The sequence below is a fragment of the Harmonia axyridis genome, chromosome 2 (assembly GCF_914767665.1).
Source record: "Harmonia axyridis chromosome 2, icHarAxyr1.1, whole genome shotgun sequence".
In the NCBI taxonomy this organism is placed as follows: domain Eukaryota; kingdom Metazoa; phylum Arthropoda; class Insecta; order Coleoptera; family Coccinellidae; genus Harmonia; species Harmonia axyridis.
Window position 1 is genome coordinate 53,624,544 of NC_059502.1, and position 20,540 is coordinate 53,645,083.

The window sequence follows — 20,540 nt, forward strand, 5'->3', positions numbered from 1 at the left end:
CGAAATCATTCACACAATAGACCAAAAAAAATTGATCCATATAAATATTCCGAAGCATTCACCGCCAAATAATATAAAAATTAATAACTGGCGAAAAAATAAGAAAAAAAAATTATGACCTGCTGCAAGACTTGAACTCGCAACCCATAGAGACCTCAGTTTGAACGAACGCATCCCTAACGATCCGGCTACAATGACTTGGAATAATTTGGTGCATTTGTGCTTCTTATAGGAAAATTGTCAAAATAAATGGTGACAGAGATGAAGTTGATGAATTTTCATGATTTTCGTTTAAAAAATCGTTAAATATAAAGGATATCTAATTAAAATATCTCTACCTACCGGCTCACTTCAGGTTGGATGCTAATATCTGTCCGAAATGATATATTTACGTATGTCCTTGACAATTCACATGAAAATGAATGCTTCAAAATTTGACGAATTTCCATGAAAACCTCAACAAAACGCAAAAATACCATCATAAAAGGGCGGTACATACAGTTGTAGTATATTATTTCCTTGAATATCTCGTTAAAAACTCCTCAAATGACTCCTGTAGAGACTTCTGGCTTATCAAGTTTCCCATTGACACAAAACGATTGCATTTGAAAATATCATCAAATATACATGGAAAAAAGGATAGAAATCGTATATTAATCATCTTTTCTTGCATCTTTCCTCTGAATTCGTCCAAATTTCAATGGTTCTAGTCGAATATCATCTGACGTTTCCTATTTATAACAATAGTATGAAAGGCATCATTTCATTTCCCATTTAATTTCAAAATATGATTAATTGTAGAATGTCCTAAAATGAGATGAATGATAATATTGACCGTCGCATCGTTAATATAATCAATGCAATGATCTAATTATGGAAAGAAATCACGGCATGAATAAATTTTGACATTTGTCGTCTTCTGTCCAAGTATTGACTTATTGCAGCTTCTAAAATTCGAAAAGCATCCATCGGGGCATATTTAGTATCGATATTTTAGTCAAATATGGAATTTCTGTAATTGAATCGATATAATTAACTGAATTGATCATTATTTCTGGTTCGATCGACAATTAGAAATATTCTAGAAACGTCAATTGCCGCGGACGTTGCTAGGCCCGTTGCTACCCAAGGACATCGTAGTATTTTCCTATTGGTCGTTCACGTCGACGTGAATCTGGAAATTCGTCGGGAAATTTCCCAAACTTTATCCGTTCATTCCCAGGTAATCCCGAAAAATCGGGAAACGGGAATATCCGCGTTAGTTAATTCGACATTTTCTCTTTCTTTCCGTACTTTTAGTTTTTCTCGTATCTCTCCCAGAGCCGAGAACACTCGACCGCAAAATCGGTCCAAAATCGTTCGATTTTCGGTGGGAGGAGCGCTTACGAGTTTAATATAGTATAGACTAGTCCATTGGAGAGTCAAATCTCAATTGTATTTTTTGATAGAGATTTTATTTTAGAATCATATAGAGATTCCGTAGAGTCTTGTTCTTCAATACTTCCATTCCCTTCTGAGTAAGTCCTGCAAATTGTTTTATGTTATATGGTAATATTCTGAGGAAGATTTTCAATGCAAGGAATTATAAGAACTATGACAAATTATGAAAAAAAGTTTTCGTTACAACTTACAGAGGTATTTCCAATTTAATTTCCGAAGGCAAAACTCCTTGGGTAAGCCTTAGGTTCTTAGTGTCACTAGAGCTAGAAGATGCCCATTTTGAAGGAGAGTTAAAAGTAGCTGAAGTCTCAAATCTCTCTTATGTTTTAGAATCAGATTCTGTAAAGTCCTGTGCGTCAATAGTTCCATTCCCTTCTGAGTAGGTCTTACAAATTTTTTTATATTATATGAAGATATTCTGAGGAAGATTTTCAATGCAAGGAATTATAAGAACTATGACAAATTATGAAAAAAAGTTTTCGTTACAACTTACAGAGGTATTTCCAATTTAATTTCCGAAGGCAAACCTCCTTGGATAAGCCTTAGGTTCTCAGTGTCACTAGAGCTAGAAGATGCCCATTTTGAAGGAGAGTTAAAAGTAGCTGAAGTCTCACTTGTGTTTTAGAATCAGATTCTGTAAAGTCCTGTGCGTCAATAGTTCCATTCCCTTCTGAGTAGGTCCTACAAATTTTTTTATATTATATGAAGATATTCTGAGGAAGATTTTCATTGCATGGAATTATAATAACTACGAAAAATTATGAAAATAAGTTCTCGTTACAACTTACAAAGGTATTTCCAATTTGATTTCAGAAGGAGAAGGCAAACTTCCTGGTATAAGCCTCTTTCATAGGATCATTAGTCGAAAGCAGTCCTCAGAAAAGTGATTTGAGCAAAGAAAAATTTTTTTTTCCAACATCGGTCGGTTCCAAGAAATTCTCTGCAACAATTTTTCTCGTTCAAGTTGATTCGATGGAAGTCTTAAAAAAAACATTAATTAGTTTTGGATTGTTTTTAATTATAACTGAATACATATATTTATAGTATATATATATATATATATATATATATATATATATATATATTTATTTATATATATATTATCATTGTTTAAGGAGAAGATAGTTAGTTACTTCGGTTCAAATATCATTGGAGGATATTGGGCAATATCGTTAGAGGGCGCCACTCCGGAAGAGGCCCAACATGATGGGTTGCCTATGTGCAATGTTGAAAATTCAGACGAGTATTAATTTTTGGGTATGGTGAACAACAGATGTCTGTTCTTGCGTTTCTTGTTCAATCTTTATTCATCTTTCTGTCGTCGAGCAGGCATCGGAAGAAATTCTCTTGGCCGCAATAAATTTTTATTACCCTTGCCGCATGCCGGCTAGCTGCATGAAAAAGGGTAGAGTAGAGCTATTGTTCGAATCGTATTTTTGGTCATAATATTGTTTTAAAAGCTTCGTCGTCCTACCTTCAAACAGAAATAAAAAAAAAAATTTGGCACGGGAAAAAAATTAGACATTCTATTTCTGTTGACAGGTAACAAAATATAACTTTCTCGAAATTACTTTTTTTACCGGGAAAAAAGTGAGTGTAAAGATTATATATCCGGGAAAAAAGTAGTTACTTTTTTGCCGGATAAATTTCGTGAAAAGTTATATTTCTTTCACTATAAAATCTTGACATGAAACTATTCACTGATAACAATTTACATAATCAATTAATTAAATTTAAAATTCTCTTTTCGAAAAACTAAAAAATAATCTTATATGTACTTATTTTTCTCCAATCACAGTATTTCTTTTCAAACGCAAATCAGATCATACATTCCCTTCACGATTTTCATTTCAGATAATCGGGTCCAGAGATATCGTGATCACCGCAAAATTGTTTTTTTTTGCGGAGCTCTAGGAGATCGGCGATAGCAACATTCGCGAAGATTATTGTGACAAATAAAAAATATGTTAATATAAGGTTATTATAATATGTACACCAATTTTCAAATTAATAAATTGAATAGTCTGCGCGAAAAAAATTCTTGAAAATCCGTCTTTTTGAAGCCTTCTAACTGTATGTAAGCCCTCAATAGAATGAGCGAAATCCGATAACATAAACAAACCCCGTTACGACCAAAGCAATAAAATCCCAAGCTCGAAACCTGGGTCATAAACTCAGTACTCAGTCTATTCAACATCGAAGTGTTTCTACTTTACTTGGCTCCGATTATTTACTCTTCACGTCAAGTTTTATACCCAATGTAGAAACCTCTTTACCGACAAATGATTATAGAAATAGCCGCCTAGAGGGCGTATTAGGATGGACCCAAAAATTCTGAGTTTGCCACATACGCACATCCAATGCCCTTTGCAGGGCGAGTAACCAACTATCTTCTCCTTAAACAATGATATTATATATATATATGCTTTAAGGAAAAAAAAAATCAGGATTCTGCACGCCTATGGGATGGAACTCACCTGTGAAGACTAATTTCACCTCCTACAATATAAGTGAAACCACACAAAAAAACACTTGCAAGTCATATCTAATATCACTTCTAATGGTTATAAATGAAAATACAAAATAATTAAAACAAGGAATTATGAAGATTAGCCAACTGAGGTGGTCTAAAGCCAGAACAAAATGACAGAATTCCCGAATGCACGTTGCCACATCGACAATTTATCTGAATTGTCAGAAAAATTTTGATATTCATTTCTTGGTACTGAAAATAGAGCTGGCAACGTTTTCAATTCGGCTAGCTCAATTGTGATTGGCGCGTCTAAGCTTTCATCTCTCTTGTGTTCGGGATCGGGTTCAAATGTTTATTTTCCGTTCCTTCTATCTATTCCTAAGAACTACGAACTAAGAATTAATTCTTATTTCGTGGCGTTTATGCACTCTCTTGTTAGTTCTTAGTTAAGGCATGCGCACGTGCACGAATTACTTTCTATTTGTTCTATACGGGCGAGTTCGGAAAGTCAGCGCTGTCGAATACATTCGTAAACTATTGATGGTTCAGCGTACGATGGATCCATTGGGTTCTTAAACGTTTCTCGAATTCAGCGCTGTTTCATTCGATGCCTCATCATCGGTTCCAGCGAAACGAAAGACCGATGTTTCTGCTGAATGAGAGAGAAAGATAATGTTCATGCAGTCATTTCTAGGGGTTGTCTTGTCAGTTGTCACTGAGAAGTTAAATTTGGTTAGGTTTATTATCAATATTATTTGATTATTCTACATTTAACGACTTTGTATTTAAATAATATTGAATTGTGGTGAATGCTTTTTTACTCGAATTATAGAAGTAATAGATGAAAGAAATGATTAAATGAACAGAATTGTTCAATTATCAATTGATTATTGATAATGATGTATGTTATTTATTATTGATTGTTATTAAAAAAATATTTCCGAACAAATATTATTGTATGAAAAGATTGTTCAAGGGAATTGTTTACATAAAACAATAAAAAATATATTTTTCAGAAAATTATATAGGTATTTGCTTTTTGATGCAATAAATAAAGATATTTTTATGTGAGAAAATGAAATAGATTAGCCTAATTTTGATTTGATTTATTTGAACTGTCGTTGAAATAGCATAAGAAAATAATATGCAGACAATTATAGTTTTCTTATATTAATTCACAGACATTGAAACCATTATTTCGTTGAGAAAACGTTCGTAAACTCAACGTAAATCTATAATTCAGCATAAAATGCAGCGCTCTTTCTACAGCATTTTGCTGGTACAGCGCATCTTTCAGCGCATTAAACAGCGCTGACTTTCCGAACTCGCCCTACTTTGATGTTTGACACTGATATTGATTGTGAAAAATTAAATTTAATTTTTTCAGATATATCTAATACTTTTCATCGATAAACACGAATAAAGAATATAAGATGATAGAAACTGGTACTCGTTAATATTGAAATTCTATGCGGCACACGCGCACTTCTATATCATACCTGAGCCCCTTGGTTCTTAGTTGAAAGTTGGCCTGCTAGTGTTAGTTCTTAGGAAACGTGCATAAATGCCCTCATTGATTTGTTAGCGTTCAATTCTTAGTTCTTAGGACTGGTGTACAAACCCACCATAACAGCTTACTATGACATGCAAATATTAAATGGTCCCTTTTTGCTTACGTTTTTATTCAAATTTTTCATTTGGCGAAAAAGGAATGAATTTTCTGGTTAACAGGAATGAAATAGCATAATAATATCATAGTTTATTATGTCACATATAATCAGGATATGTTCAACATTAACATATTAATTTCTTCATTAAAAAATATTAGATGTAAAAAATATGTGACATTTATGTTCTTTTTTATTCAAATGGATACAATCTACATGCCTTCCTTTACCAGCTGTAACAAACTCGCATAAATGACATGTGAATTCTTTTTGTTCAAATGACACAATCCATAGGCTTTTTGAGGTAAACTTTCTGATTGGCTACATAATCACATAAGTGACATTTATGTTCTTTTTTTATTCAAATGGACAGAATCTATATGCTTTTTGGCTTGAAATTTCTCGTTGGCTGCATATTCACATAAGTAACATTTATGTTCTTTTTTGTTCAAATGGACACAATCCATAGGCTTTTTGAGGTAACCTTTCTGATTGTCTACATAATCACATAAGTGACATTTATGTTCTTTTTTTATTCAAATGGACAGAATCTATATGCTGTTTGAGTTGAGATTTATAGTTGGATGCATATTCACATAAGTGGCATTTATGATCTTTGTTATTCAAATGGACAGAATTTATATGAACTTTAAGGTTATCATTTCTAGCTGAAGTAAACATACATAATGTACATTGAAATTCTTTTTTTTTCAAATGGACAGAATCTATATGCTTTTTGAGTTTATATTTATTGTTGGCTGCATATTCACATAAGTGGCATTTATGATCTTTTTCATTCAAATGGACAGAATCTATATGCTTTTTGAGTATATTTTTGGTGTTGGCTGCATATTCACATAAGTGACATTTATGTTCTTTTTTATTCAAATGGACAGAATCGATATGCTCTTTGAGTCTATATTTAGTGTTGGCTGCATATTCACATAAGTGGCATTTATGATCTTTTTCATTCAAATGGACAGAATCTACATGCTTTTTGAGTATATTTTTGGTGTTGGCTGCATATTCACATAAGTTGCATTTATGATCTTTGTTATTCAAATGGACAGAATTTATATGAACTTTAAGGTTTCCATTTTCAGCTGAAGTAAACGTACATAATGTACATTGAAATTCTTTTTTTTTCAAATGGACAGAATCTATATGCTTTTTGAGTTGATATTTAGCGTTGGCTGCATATTCACATAAGTGACATTTATGTTCTTTTTTATTCAAATGGAAAGAATCTATATGCTTTTTGAGTTGAGATTTATAGTTGGCAGCATATTCACATAAGTGGCATTTATGATCTTTGTTATTCAAATGGACAGAATTTATATGAACTTTAAGGTTTCCATTTTTAGCTGAAGTAAACGTACATAATGTACATTGAAATTCTTTTTTTTTCAAATGGACAGAATCTATATGCTTTTTGAGTTGATATTTATCGTTGGCAGCATATTCACATAAGTGGCATTTATGATCTTTTTTATTCAAATGGACAGAATTCATATGAACTTCAAGGTTTTCATTTCTAGCTGAAGTAAACGCACATAATGTACATTGAAATTCTTTTTTATTCAAATGGACAGAATCGATATGCCTTTTGAGTCTATATTTAGTGTTGGCTGCATATTCACATAGGTGACATTTATGTTCTTTTTTATTCAAATGGAAAGAATCTATATGCTTTTTGAGTATATATTTAGTGTTGGCTGCATATTCACATAAGTGGCATTTATGATCTTTTTTATTCAAATGGACAGAATCTATATGCTCTTTGAGTTTATATTTAGTGTTGGCAGCATATTCACATGAGTGGCATTTATGATCTTTGTTATTCAAATGGACAGAATTTATATGAATTTTAAGGTTTTCATTTCTAGCTGAAGTAAACGCACATAATGTACATTGAAATTCTTTTTTATTCAAATGGACAGAATCGATATGCTTTTTGAGTCTATATTTAGTGTTGGCTGCATATTCACATAAGTGGCATTTATGATCTTTCTCATTCAAATGGACAGAATCTACATGCTTTTTGAGTATATATTTAGTGTTGGCTGCATATTCACATAAGTGGCATTCATGATCTTTGTTATTCAAATGGACAGAATTTATATGAACTTTAAGGTTTCCATTTTTAGCTGAAGTAAACGCACATAATGTACATTGAAATTCTTTTTTATTCAAATGGACAGAATCTACATGCTTTTTGAGTATATATTTAGTGTTGGCAGCATATTCACATAAGTGGCATTTATGATCTTTCTTATTCAAATGGACAGAATTTATATGAACTTCAAGGTTTTCATTTCTAGCTGAAGTAAACTCACATAATGGACATTGAAATTCTTCTTTTTTCAAAGGGACAGAATCTATATGCTTTTCGAGTATAGATTCCTTTTTGGCTGCATATTCACATAAGTGGCATTTAAGATCTCTGTTATTCAAATGGACAGTATTTCCATCAATATACTGATCAACGATATCTATGCTTTCTGTCTTTATATCTTCGATATTCTCTCCATCAGTTGTAAACTGAACACTAGAATGTAAAGGAATCAAATAATGTCTAAAAATTTTCCTTGAAACTGAAGAGAAGCAATGAATACTTACTCAAAGTCAAATGATGATTTTTCCTCCTCGTAATCCTTAATCTCATCTTCTCCCTTCGCAATCTTTTCTGTTTCCTGATTATTCTCATCTTTTCCATATAAATCTTTGAACATTTTTGAGTTTGTTTCCATTTCTTACATAAAAATTTCCTAAATTTCATAGACCTCTGAAAATAAATATGTTATTGTTAAGATGTTGTAACCTTGAAAGGTACTACTGTGTCGATTTCAAATGATTTAACGCTGACACAGCGCCAGGAAGAAAAGAGGCTCAGGACTTTTCTGTTGAAGGCCAGAGCAAATTCCACAGAGAAATCTTATATAAGAGGCAATAAACTGGTGGTAGGTGGGGGGGTCTGTGGTTTGGAGGATCTGGAGTTCTGAGGAGGAAAATAGGCCAAATAGTGCTCCAGAGACTCCTACAGTTGGGGATGGTCGTCAAAGCGGATTTGAGCAGATGATTATAGTACCTGGACCATCGACCACAAGTAGAGAAAATCGTGTAGAAAAAATATTGACGCCACAAATTAAGACACATAAGAAGAAATTCCTTCGTAAAAAGAAATCCCCTCAAAAAGAAAATGCGAGTGGCATGAAACTCCGACATAAATCGGTCACAGATAAGTAAAACAATCCAAAGGTCGTCCTACAAGACAACTGCTTGCAGGAAGGGGAAAAAAGGGAAAAACGAAAAAAAATATATATATACATACATAAAATTAAAAATAGGAAAAAAAAATATTTTTGGGATACAGGGGAATATAATGAAACAAAAAAAAAAAAAAAATTAACAATTTCATAAAACAGTATCAGAATGAAGATTACAAAACCATAATCATTGATGATATGAAGGAACTGAACTCTATGGGATTGAGTGGGGAATTAAAAATTCTAACAATGAACATCAGGAGTATACAGAAAAATTTCAATGAATTCGAGGCATTTTTAGAGACGTTTACCACCGCTTTTGACATCATAACATTGACTGAGACGTTCAAGGTGGAAGACCCAAGATTATTTAAGATTAAAGGATACGATCACGTCTATAATGAAGGTAATTACAACAAAAATGATGGAGTAATAGTGTACGTCAAAGATGGTATCGATTTTGAATACTCGAATATTAAAATTGGAAAAATTACAGCGTTGGAATTAAACATGAAAAACATAGCAAGGCTCACTGCGATATATAAGTCGACACATTACCCCATCGTAGAGTTCAATAAAGACTTACTGTACCTAGAGAAAGAGAACCATTGTGCTTATCATATTCTTACCGGCGACATGAATATAAATCTTCTATCCCACGAAATTCACATAGAAGAGTACAAAAACATTTTGAGTATGTATGGTTTCACATCACTCATAAATAGAATTACTCGTCCAGATAGTCAATCATGTCTGGACCACTTCTTCGTAAAGGGTATAAATCCAGAAAACTCGAGTGTGGATGGTGTCATATTGCGAAATCTGATCACTGATCACTTTTCTATGTTATTATTCACTAATAAAAAACTGATAACACATAACGTAAAAAAAAATGTTTGCAAAAAATATATAAACTATGATAAATTAAGAAATTTTCTTAAAAACGAAAAATGGCATGAAGTATACAATTATGATGATATAAATTTAATGACTGAAAAATTCATTGACAAATTGCAAAAATTCACGAAAGAGAGTACCACTACCATACATGTAAAAAAAGGTGAGCGAATCAGAAAAGAATATATCACAACACAAATTTTGGAAGAAATAAAAAATAAACAGAATTTATATAATAAAACAAGGAAAGATCCTAAAAATATTCAATTAAAAAATGATTACTCCAGAGTTAAAAATAGATTACATCATAAACTTATAAGGGAAGCCAAAACAAAATATTTCGAAAAAAACATAAAAACAAACTTAAATGATTCAAAGGCACTATGGAATTGCGTAAATGAAATAACTAATGGTGGCAAATCAAGAACAAATATAAATTACATCGAAACTGATGATAACGTAAAGATCGAGAGTAGCCAGGAGATGTGCGATCATTTTAATGAATACTTCAGTAAAATAGGAGAAAATTACGCTAAAATAATAACTGTGCCAAACGATTTCACAGAAAGAAAAAAATATGTAAATAAAACTATGTTCTTGCTACCAACTGATAAAGAAGAAGTATTGAAAACTATAAAAAGTCTCAAATCGAAAAAATGATGGTATAAGAGCAGAAACTTTAAAGGAAATAAAAGAAGAAATATCTGAGCCACTTACTTACATAATAAATAATATATTTGAAAAAGCTTGCTTCCCAGATATACTGAAATTAGGAGTTGTAAAACCCTTGTTCAAAGGTGGTGATCGAAGTCGTATGGTGAACTATAGACCAATTACTCTAATTTCAAATATAGCAAAAATCCTTGAAAGATTGATGAAAGCTCGAATGGAGGCTTTCTTGAATAAATATGATATAATATCAGGAAATCAGTTTGGGTTTCGTTAGGGCATGTCGACCGAAGATGCTGTAAAAAAAGTAACCGATAAAATATATGACAATATAGACAAAAAAGTTCCAACTCTGGCCATTGTAATAGATCTGGCAAAAGCATTCGATACTGTTAGCCATGACAAGCTGTTAGAGAAACTCGAAGCGTATGGTTTTCGCGGTAAAATGCTTGATCTACTTAAAAGTTACTTGTCGGACAGAACTCAAATAGTGAATTTGAATGACAAAAACAGCAAGAAATGTCAGATTGACTATGGATGGAGTGCCACAGGGAACTGTACTCGGACCGCTTTTGTTCATTCTGTATTTAAATGGTATCTTCGAAATGGAAAGTAGAGGAAAGATTATTGGTTTTTGCGGATGACTTGCTGATTTTATTTCAAGATGAAACATGGGAAAGCCTGAAAAGACAAGCATCAAATGAATTTGAGAAGCTGGTAAAATGGTTTAGGATAAATAAGTTAACAGTAAATACAAGCAAGACTAAATACCTAACGTTCGCCTCAAATAAAACAGGAACTCCGAATTTAGGAGATTTAGAAATAGATCCCCAAATGAATATTGCGAAAACACAGGCAACTAAATATCTGGGAATAATTATTGATGAAAACCTCAGATGGGATGAACATACGTCATATATCTCGAGAAAACTGCGAGGCATCCTATATAGATTCAAATTCATAAGGGATAGCATAACTTCTGTTGAACATCTAAAAATGATATATGATGCATTAGTCGTTCCTCAGCTCACATATGGTATAATAGGATGGGGGGGTGTTCTAGACCGGCACAAAAGAAGTATTGATACACTACAAAAATGTATACTCAAAGTTATGTACCGAAAAAGAATCACATTCTCTAGCGAGAAAATATACCAGATATCTGAAGTACTTGACATAAGATTAATCTTTGCTCAAAGAATTCTTATTTTTATTCAGCAGAATAAAATTTCCGTCACAAAGAGAGAACATAAATACCCAACTAGAGCAGGTGAAAATAACTACGAAACACATAGAGCAGAAAAAAAAATTGGACAGAGGTGTAGTTCATATTTAGCTTCAAGATTATATGCCGTTATACCCGAAGATATTAAAAAAATCAAAAATAAGTCTAAATTCAGTAAGGCTATAAAGAGATGGATGATTGAAGGAAATCGAGGTTTCATACATGGCATCATAAATTCCAAGACGGGATGATTGGGGCAAAGGAGGAGGGATCGATTTAGGACGAGAAAGATGGAAGGACGAGGCAAGGCACCGAATGAGGACAAGAAATGGATGTGATGAAGAGGCGAGAGCAAGGTTTTTTGAAAAGAGAGTTTACATTTATATTGGTTATAGAATTATATATAGTTATAAATTTGGTTTTATATTAGTTGGGTGTTCATGTTTGAAAAATACAAGGTTATTGTTAGTTTGTTTAGAGCCGTTTAGAATGGGATTTGTTTTTCGCTGTACACAGTCGTTCACCTGCGAGTGAATACTAATTTTCGGCTTTATCTGTAATCTGTTACTAAATAAACTCTTTTCTATTCTATCACAAATAAAATCTACTTATGAATGTCTGAAGATAAAATTTCTATTCAATTCTTCAATATCACGAGCATGATTGAAAATATTTCTTTTATCTTGATTACAAGAATAATTCAAGTAAAACACTGCTTACCAATTAGTCATAATTTTTATCTCTACCTTTACATTAGTAGACAACACTTCGTTATTCATTCATATATTGAGGTTAAGGCACAGAATAGAGAGGTAAAACTACTATAAACCATAGACTAATGGTGGTAGTAGATCCAACAGGAAGATTTCTGGAAGGCACAGCAGTCTTTTTCAAAAATTTTTTCTGTGTAGAACTGGAATCTGTGAACAATTATTATTATCCCCATAAATATAATCTAAAATTTCATGTGCTATCAGTGCTTACCTCGATAAAAATAATCATCATCGATAAAATGCAGGGAACATACATTAATATTTCTTGTCTCTGGGTTATAGATTTTGAATTTCAGTTGCCAAGCTTTTTGTCGATCCATCAGCACTTTACTCCCCAATTTTCCTTCCACCCAAACACGATATTTATTACCAGTTTGAGGGAAAGCATGGAACTTGATATTTGAACTTTTTTTCCCAGGAAGAACACTGAGGAACTGAACAATAGCGATTCGAACGACCCATAACTATTAAAAGGATTTAAAAAATATATGTCAACATTTCTAGTTACTATGATCGTCACCAGGTGGCGTAGCGCTTATGTTGATTCGCCTATGGAAGAACATTATCCAGTATCCTATCATTATTATTAAATCTGAATACAATGGTATAGTCATATATATTACCAGAATAAATATTACTTAAACAATAAGTTGATTAAGTATATGTCCTTTGTTATGAATAACGGCAAACGAAATATTAAAATAATTGAATAGGTGCATCTGAACTACTGATAGTTGAAAGAACTTGGAATTTTTTATATTTCTATGTAAAGAATACAGAAAAACTACTGCTCCTCAGTAAAGGTAACCTTAAATGGATTCAATAAATTTCTGGGAAGTCCCCCGAAAACTTATCAGAATAAACATTAGTTTAGTTGAAGTTCGACGTTTTGCTGACTTGTTATCAAGTAATTTTAAGTTATAGCTCAGTTCAACAATTAGAAGTTGTTTATTTGTTTCGAGATTATTTTCGGTTGGAATTTTATTGAATGTAAGTACATAACCATTTATTGAAATTCTAGCTTTGAATGAAAACTATTTTAAAATTTGATGTCAAGCGATTTTTTTTCATTTCTATATAACACATATGTCGATTTATTATAGCAGAATATTAAATAGTGAAAAAACAAACAATACTTTTGTTTGAATTCTGCTTCATTTTTCTATAAGTTCAATCGGTTTCTTATCTTCAATATACTCTTATTCAATATTTAATAGGCATAAGTTACCAATACCTCATTGACTAATAAATATTAATTGGTAGTTTAGGTTATCTTTGTGTAATGACTTGAAATAGAAAAATCATTTTATCTTCTAACTATACTTTTTTAAAGTAGGATATTCAAAATGAAGAATGTATTTGCCTTTACAGTTCAAAATAAGAATGATTTCGCAGTAAATCGGAGCTACTAATATTTTCTTTTCCAAATAGCCAGATGAGTATTGAGATTATGATGGATCGACAAGGACTTATGCACACTAAATATTGACAAATGAAAGCTTGTTACATGTCGTTTTCATTTGTTATGATGAATCGTTCAGAAGGTATTAATTATTGAATAATATTTTATGGCAATTTTAAAAGCAACCGAAATGAAGAGATATACGAAGAACAAAGTCCTATGGAGTATACTCTGTTGTCAATGAATCTGAAAAATGTGTTCAATTCATAACTGAATAATAGGAAACTACTTCTGTCAAATCTTGTAGGCTTTTCATTTTCATCAACTCCAGAATTTGCAGATTGTAATATCATATTCTGTTTTCAGTTAACACTTGAGTTTTACATTGTGATAAAGTTTGTGTCAAACAAGCTCAGTTTTTATTTATGTTTTACTGAAGTGTTTAGAATGTTGTATATTGTATATTATCTATATGATATTAGTGATTTCTTTTAAAATAGATTCAGTGGTTATAAATTACACCATTGTTCAAATGATAAAGTTTTTTCAAACTCAAATATCTACAAATAGATCAATACAGTTTTTTACTTCAAGGTCCGTTGTTTTTGTCAGTGAAGCACCAAAAATAATTTTGTCTAGATTTATCTACTAATCTCTATCGGTTTAATGGTTCATACTTTGGAATAAAAAATCCTGTGTTCATACTGATTCATGAACAACATAAATAGTAAAGAGTTTGTGATCCAATGCACTGAACTTATATGATGAAGAATAAAAGATTAGCTTGATCAAGAATCAGTTTATAAATATTAAAGGCATAAGATTAAGGAATACAAGAAAATTCTATTTTCTCGACAAAATATATAAACCTAAGCATAGTTTGCTTCATTAGAAAAAAATGCCTTCCGGCATGTGGTTGTTTATTCAGTTATTATACCTACCGATGATGAAATGGAAGTTGATATATCAGAGAACTTGAATTTTTCTGTTTCATAAAATACAAAACCATTATATTTGGTATTATTTTTATTAATATGCCAAGCTGAAAAAATACTAACAATCTTTCAAAATGGCATTCAAACCTCAAAATGTAAATTCAAGATGTTGAGTTGTAATGACATTTACATGGATAAAATCAGATATTCACTTAAAATTATACTCGAAGCAATTTTAACTCAATGTGATCTATCATTACTGAAAATCTTTTCCCATAATTTTGAATTTTGTTCGGTGACGCGATCAACATGAAATTTCGCACACCTTAATTTCATGTCCAAATGTAATATTTCACATACATCCAGGGTCGGTGCTAGCAATTTTGGCGTCTGAAGCAAATAATTTTTTGGCGCCCCTGCTGAAAAAGTATCAATAAAAAACCCCCCCAACAAAAAACATCACCTGCCCCGATGATAATTCGCCATTTCTGATTTCTCTAGCGTTTTTGCTGATCGTTTCTTTCTAAATAGAATCAAAAACATATGTTCCGCTGAGAAAACATTTAGCATTTATCAGTAATTAGTTTCGAATGCAGAATCGTAGGAATTTTTCATATATTAAATGTGAAACAACTTCCACATAATTCGAAGTGTTGTTTTTCGTCTTTGTGAAATACATTCCATCCCTCATTCAATTAGGGTAATAGGCAATGCTGCTTATATTGGTTGGGTTGCCATGTGTTATTTATTGAATAGGCGGCTTAGTAAAGACGATTTGGAGATTTTTATTGCAGGGAATGTTGATAAACGCAGCAAAGCGGACCAACATTATGTTGTTTTTAAGATTGAAGACTATATTTTTTCAGAAATATGGAAGGGCGGCCGCAAATTTGGCTAAATTGGCGCCCTTCGAAAAGAGCCGCTTGAAACAGTCGCTTCACTGTTTCACGCCTAAGCCGGCCCTGCATACATCGAATTCGCAATTTTAATAATAATAATAGCTTTATTGTCCAACAGTTCAACCCATTTACAGGACAATGTGAATATAAATTACAAAAAATAACAAAAGATATCATAGCATTGAAACAAAGAATAAAAAACAAAAATTTCACATGATCTAAGATACATTCCCTGAATATAAATTACAAAAAATAACAAAAGATAGCTCTGAAACAAAAAATAAAAAAACAAAAATTTCACATGATCTAAGATACATTATTATTATTATTATAAGTTTATTGAAAAATAATGAATTGCCGACTTGACCAAATTTCATGATGAGGAGTATATATCTTGGTCATCACAAAATGAGTTGAAGTTCTCACACATTTTTGTAATAGGTGCCTTTTGCAGAATGTTCGTTCGAGCTCTATATGGCTTGAAAACCAGGACATGTCTTGAGTTGAAACTTGGAACCTCTGAGCTTGGAACGCTAAAGTTGACCTTCGACAATATTTCTGAACAATCAAAATTATAATGGAACACATTAAAAAGGAATGATAAAGAAGCAATTACCCTTCTCATTTCTAGACTCAAATATCCAGTTCGCTCACATAAGATTGCACCGTCACACCCTTGGGGTGGTTACACCCCATCAATTTTGAATTGATCCAAAAAACAAAATTTCGAAGGGCCATATTTACGGAACCCCTAGTCGGATTTTGCTCATTGACGAGCTTAATCGCGGAATTCGAGATCTGAAACTACCCTGAAAATGTAAAGTTACAAGACTAAGCAACAAAAAATGAAAAAGTTTGTATAAGTTTGTGTTTAAATTATTATTCACTTACAAATACTAGTAACTGCTTAAACAATTCATTAACCGCATATTCCACTAGATCTTCTTCGTGTCGAACGAAAATGACTGATTGTTCGGAACATTTTAAGAAGAAAAAAGGGTTAAAAACCTAGCGTGGCCCACAAGTGCTTTGTTTTCGATATACATGGTGATGAATTTTGTTTTTTCTTGTTTTTTTCTCATTGCACCTTCCCTTCACAAGATATCTAACTCAAATTTGGCATAAATATTCCAATTCACAGTTTTCATTATGTGAAATGCTAATTTTGAATGCAAATCTACAGAGTGATTTTTTTTCTCCAACAGTACCCTTCTTTGCTACAGAACTTTTTTGGTGGGTCACTAATAGTTTAGAAAAATGTAAAAAGAAACTTTGATCCAGTACTACACTTTTTGGTTTTTTGTAGGTTTCCTTGTACAGGGTGGGCAAATTTCGATGTTTTAGCACTACAACTTTTAAACCAGAGGTGATAGACAAAATCTGATACCCACTTCTCGATCTCTTTTTCTGAGAAACTATCAAGGGTAGTATTCATTTTTGGCCACCTTCTTTTGTTTTCGAGTTATAAGCGAAAATTGGAAAAATGGCGATATCGAAAAACATTCATATCTCCGTTGATATTGATGATAGAGCTCTGAAATTTGAACATTATACAGGCACTTTTTTACGTAGAATCCAGTGGCGTACTCGTCTTTTCGAAAGGGTTTTTAATTACGAAGCTATGACCCAAAGTTATGTTTTTTTAAATGGGAACACTATATTTCTGTGACATTTTTTAAAAGCTTAATTTTTCCTGATTTCAAAAATATATAACATCGTATAGTTTGTATCAATATAAATAATGGAAAATGGTCAAAAACTTTTCTCACCTAAGTGTCTCAATATTTCTATGGTTTCAAATGTTGATGAGCACAGAAAAATATAGCTTCTTATAACAAGAGCAGTATCCTTCCGTCAATCTGATTATTTATATGATTTTTACTAATTTCGACAAAATTCGGATTTAGATATATTTTATAAATTTTTCATTCCAAAATGGTTTCGGAAATAATGAAAAGATCCACATCATCGACTGTTTTAATCGAGATAGTTGTAATGAGATGAATGCATTGATAAATTATTTCTATAGGTCTCTAGAATGAATACGCACAATCAATTTCAAATAGCATATGACATAAAGGCATATATGATTAAAATCAACAATTTAATTAGGAAATAAACAAACAAGAAATAATATTTAACCTAAAAGTGATAACAATTGACCAGAAATAACTTTGAACGAGTATAAAATTTTTAGAGAAGATGTTCAAATCGTTGACCATCTGCAGCAATGCACAGTCGACACCTCTTCTCGATACTTCGCACCGAATTAAATAGATGAATATTTGAAACTGTGTTCAAGCAAACTAGAAAATTTTCTTTTAGTTCATCCAATGATACAATGCTAAATTTTTCTGTGCTCATCAACATTTGAAACCATAGAAATATTGAGACACTTAGGTGAGAAAAGTTTTTGACCATTTTCCATTATTTATATTGATACAAACTATACGATGTTATATATTTTTGAAATCAGGAAAAATTAAGCTTTCAAAAAATGTCACAGAAATATAGTGTTCCCATTTAAAAAAACATAACTTTGGGTCATAGCTTCGTAATTAAAAACCCTTTCGAAAAGACGAGTACGCCACTGGATTCTACGTGAAAAAGTGCCTGTATAATGTTTAAATTTCAGAGCTCTATCATCAATATAAATGGAGATATGAATGTTTTTCGATATCGCCATTTTTTCAATTTTCGCTTATAACTCGAAAACAAAAGAAGGTGGCCAAAAATGAATACTACCCTTGATAGTTTCTCAGAAAAAGAAATCGAGAAGTGGGTATCAGATTTTGTCTATCACCTCTGGTTTAAAAGTTGTAGTGCTAAAACATCGAAATTTGCCCACCCTGTACAGTCCATCCCCTTTTGGGTGAGACAGCCAGGTTTCTCGCTTGTTATTCAAGATAGAGCCTTGGGTTCTCACGTTCCTGTCCTACTTTCTCATGAAACTCAAGTTGGTCTAATTAGATTTTGCATAACTGTTTTCGTTCAAGAGATACAGAGCGATTTTGGAAATTGATACTTTTGGGACCCCTCCTTTATCTCCGAAGTTATTAGAAATAATGCTGGGCTGTAAACTACGTCTGAATCATAATTCTGCGTAGAATCCAGTGGCGTACTCAATTTTTTTTTCGGGGTATGGTTTTGAAGATTCAACACAAACTTATATATTTTTTTAATGGAACACCCTGTATATCAATACTCCGTTGAATTCGTTATTTTTTCCCTTCAAAATGATGTATGATACTGTGTAGGTAAGATGTTCAGAAATGTCAAAAAAACACTAAAACATCAAATAATTATGATTTTTTGTTGATGGGCAATGGATTTCCCACATAAAAAAGGACCAATTGGATAATTTTCATTTGTGATTTTTATTTATAGTAGAGTAAGTAAACAAAGATAATACACTCACCACTAACATGAAAAACAAAACGTAGGTACCTACCTAATAGCAACAAATAAATAATACAAAAATTCATAAACATTGCATAATATCTTACAGATTAAACTGTTCAAATTGCTGTCCATTTTCCCTAATACATAATTGACAAAACTTTTCAATACGCCTAAGTGCATTTTATATTATAAAAGGGTGGTTTTGTGAATCCTGGAAAACTGCCTCTGTTGATTCACGAAGTTATTTGGGACTGTTGTTTCTTTCACTGAAGTATATTATATGTATTAGGGAAAATGAACAGCAATTTGAACAGTTTTATCTGTAAGATACTATGCTCAATGTTTATGAATTTTTGTATTATTTATTTGTTGCTATTAGGTAGGTACCTACGTTTTGTTTTTAATGTTAGTGGTGAGTGTATTATCTTTGTTTACTTACTCTACTATAAATAAAAATCACAAATGTAAATTATCCAATTGATCCTTTTTTTATATGGGAAATCCATTGCCCATTAACAAAAAATCATTATTATTTGATGTTTTAGTGTTTTTTTGACATTTCTGGACATCCTACCTACATCATAATAATAATAATAAAGTTTATTTCATAAATAAACATAGTATCATACATCATTTTGAAATGAAAAAAATTACGAATTCAACGGAGTAATTATATACAGGGTGTTCCATTAAAAAAATATGAGTTTGTGTTGAATCTTCAAAACCATACCTCGAAAAAAAAATTGAGTACACCACTGGATTCTACGCAGAATTCTGATTCAGACGTAGTTTTCAGCTCAGCATTATTTCTAATAACTTCGGAGATAAAGGAGGGGTCCCAAAAGTATCAATTTCCAAAATCGCCCAGTATCTCTTGAACGGAAACAGTTATGCAAAATCTGATAAGACCAACTTGAGTTTCATGAAAAAGTAGGGCAGGAACGTGAAAACCGCAAGGCTCTATCTTAAATAACAAGCGAGAAACCTGGCTGTCTCACCCAAAATGGGATGCACTGTACATGCTACCAATTTCGAGAAAAAAGATTCATACAATACTCCTGTAATTATCATGAAAATCTAAATAGTTATGAGGATCCTGTTAGTAAACTATGATGAATAAATTAATTATGAGTGTTGGAACTTATTTACCCAATCTTAATAAAGACGCTCCACAGTAAGTTATTTTCAGTCACGTAACACTTATCTCACAAAAGATCTAATCTGCTCATGCGCAGCGGATTGTATAAACAAAAAGGCTAGAATTTCTATGGAATATTCAATATCCCAACATTCCCAACCCAAATACCCCTAAATTTTATCAACATCTAATAAGAATAATGTGAAACATTGAGATGAAGTGTATTTTACGTTTTCACATCCGCAAGGCGTATACTCGAAAGAGCTAAAATTAAAAAAAAAACACTTATTACCGACCTAAATATCCCTAGAAAATTTCGGTAACATCGGACAAATAGAACGCGAGATATGGAAG

At 31.9% G+C, this 20,540-nt stretch overlaps 2 protein-coding genes and 1 long non-coding RNA gene across 6 annotated transcripts in view; 1 reads left to right on the plus strand and 2 right to left on the minus strand.

The window, feature by feature from the left end:
* Window positions 1–2,048: 2,048 nt before the first annotated feature.
* LOC123673602 lies at window positions 2,049–4,852 on the minus strand. The gene is made up of 3 exons (XR_006746508.1): window positions 3,918–4,852; window positions 2,229–2,420; window positions 2,049–2,121 (listed from the first exon to the last, which is right to left on the minus strand). It is a non-coding gene; the product is annotated as an uncharacterized LOC123673602 (long non-coding RNA).
* An 807-nt stretch (window positions 4,853–5,659) lies between these two features.
* Window positions 5,660–12,557, minus strand: LOC123673595 (zinc finger protein 62 homolog). 2 transcript variants are annotated; one of them, XM_045608176.1, is made up of 3 exons: window positions 12,358–12,557; window positions 8,200–8,365; window positions 5,660–8,128 (listed from the first exon to the last, which is right to left on the minus strand). In XM_045608176.1, exons 2-3 carry the CDS (start codon window positions 8,328–8,330, stop codon window positions 6,100–6,102), a joined length of 2,160 nt encoding a protein of 719 aa, XP_045464132.1. In that variant the 5' UTR covers window positions 8,331–8,365; window positions 12,358–12,557; the 3' UTR covers window positions 5,660–6,099. The 2 variants fall into 2 exon arrangements, with proteins under 2 accessions (XP_045464132.1, XP_045464133.1); XM_045608177.1 differs by lacking the exon at window positions 12,358–12,557 and adding an exon at window positions 9,476–10,029.
* Window positions 12,558–13,209: 652 nt separating this feature from the next.
* Window positions 13,210–20,540, plus strand: part of LOC123673603 (probable E3 ubiquitin-protein ligase rbrA) — a 33,522-nt gene continuing 26,191 nt past the window's right edge. For 2 of the 3 annotated variants that reach the window (XM_045608186.1, XM_045608188.1), the window contains exon 1: window positions 13,211–13,400. The gene's annotated coding sequence lies outside the window, so the exon portion shown is untranslated. Of the gene's footprint in view, window positions 13,401–20,540 lie in introns of all 3 variants that reach the window. The other variant, XM_045608187.1, reaches the window with a different exon arrangement.

Excerpts from the sequence above, each read along its gene's own strand:
- LOC123673595 (XM_045608176.1), bottom strand. The coding sequence starts at position 8,330 with ATGGAAACAAACTCAAAAATGTTCAAAGATTTATATGGAAAAGATGAG. Across the intron at positions 8,129-8,199 it reads AAATCATCATTTGACTTTGA|TGTTCAGTTTACAACTGATG; the intron begins GTAAGTATTCAT and ends TTTACATTCTAG.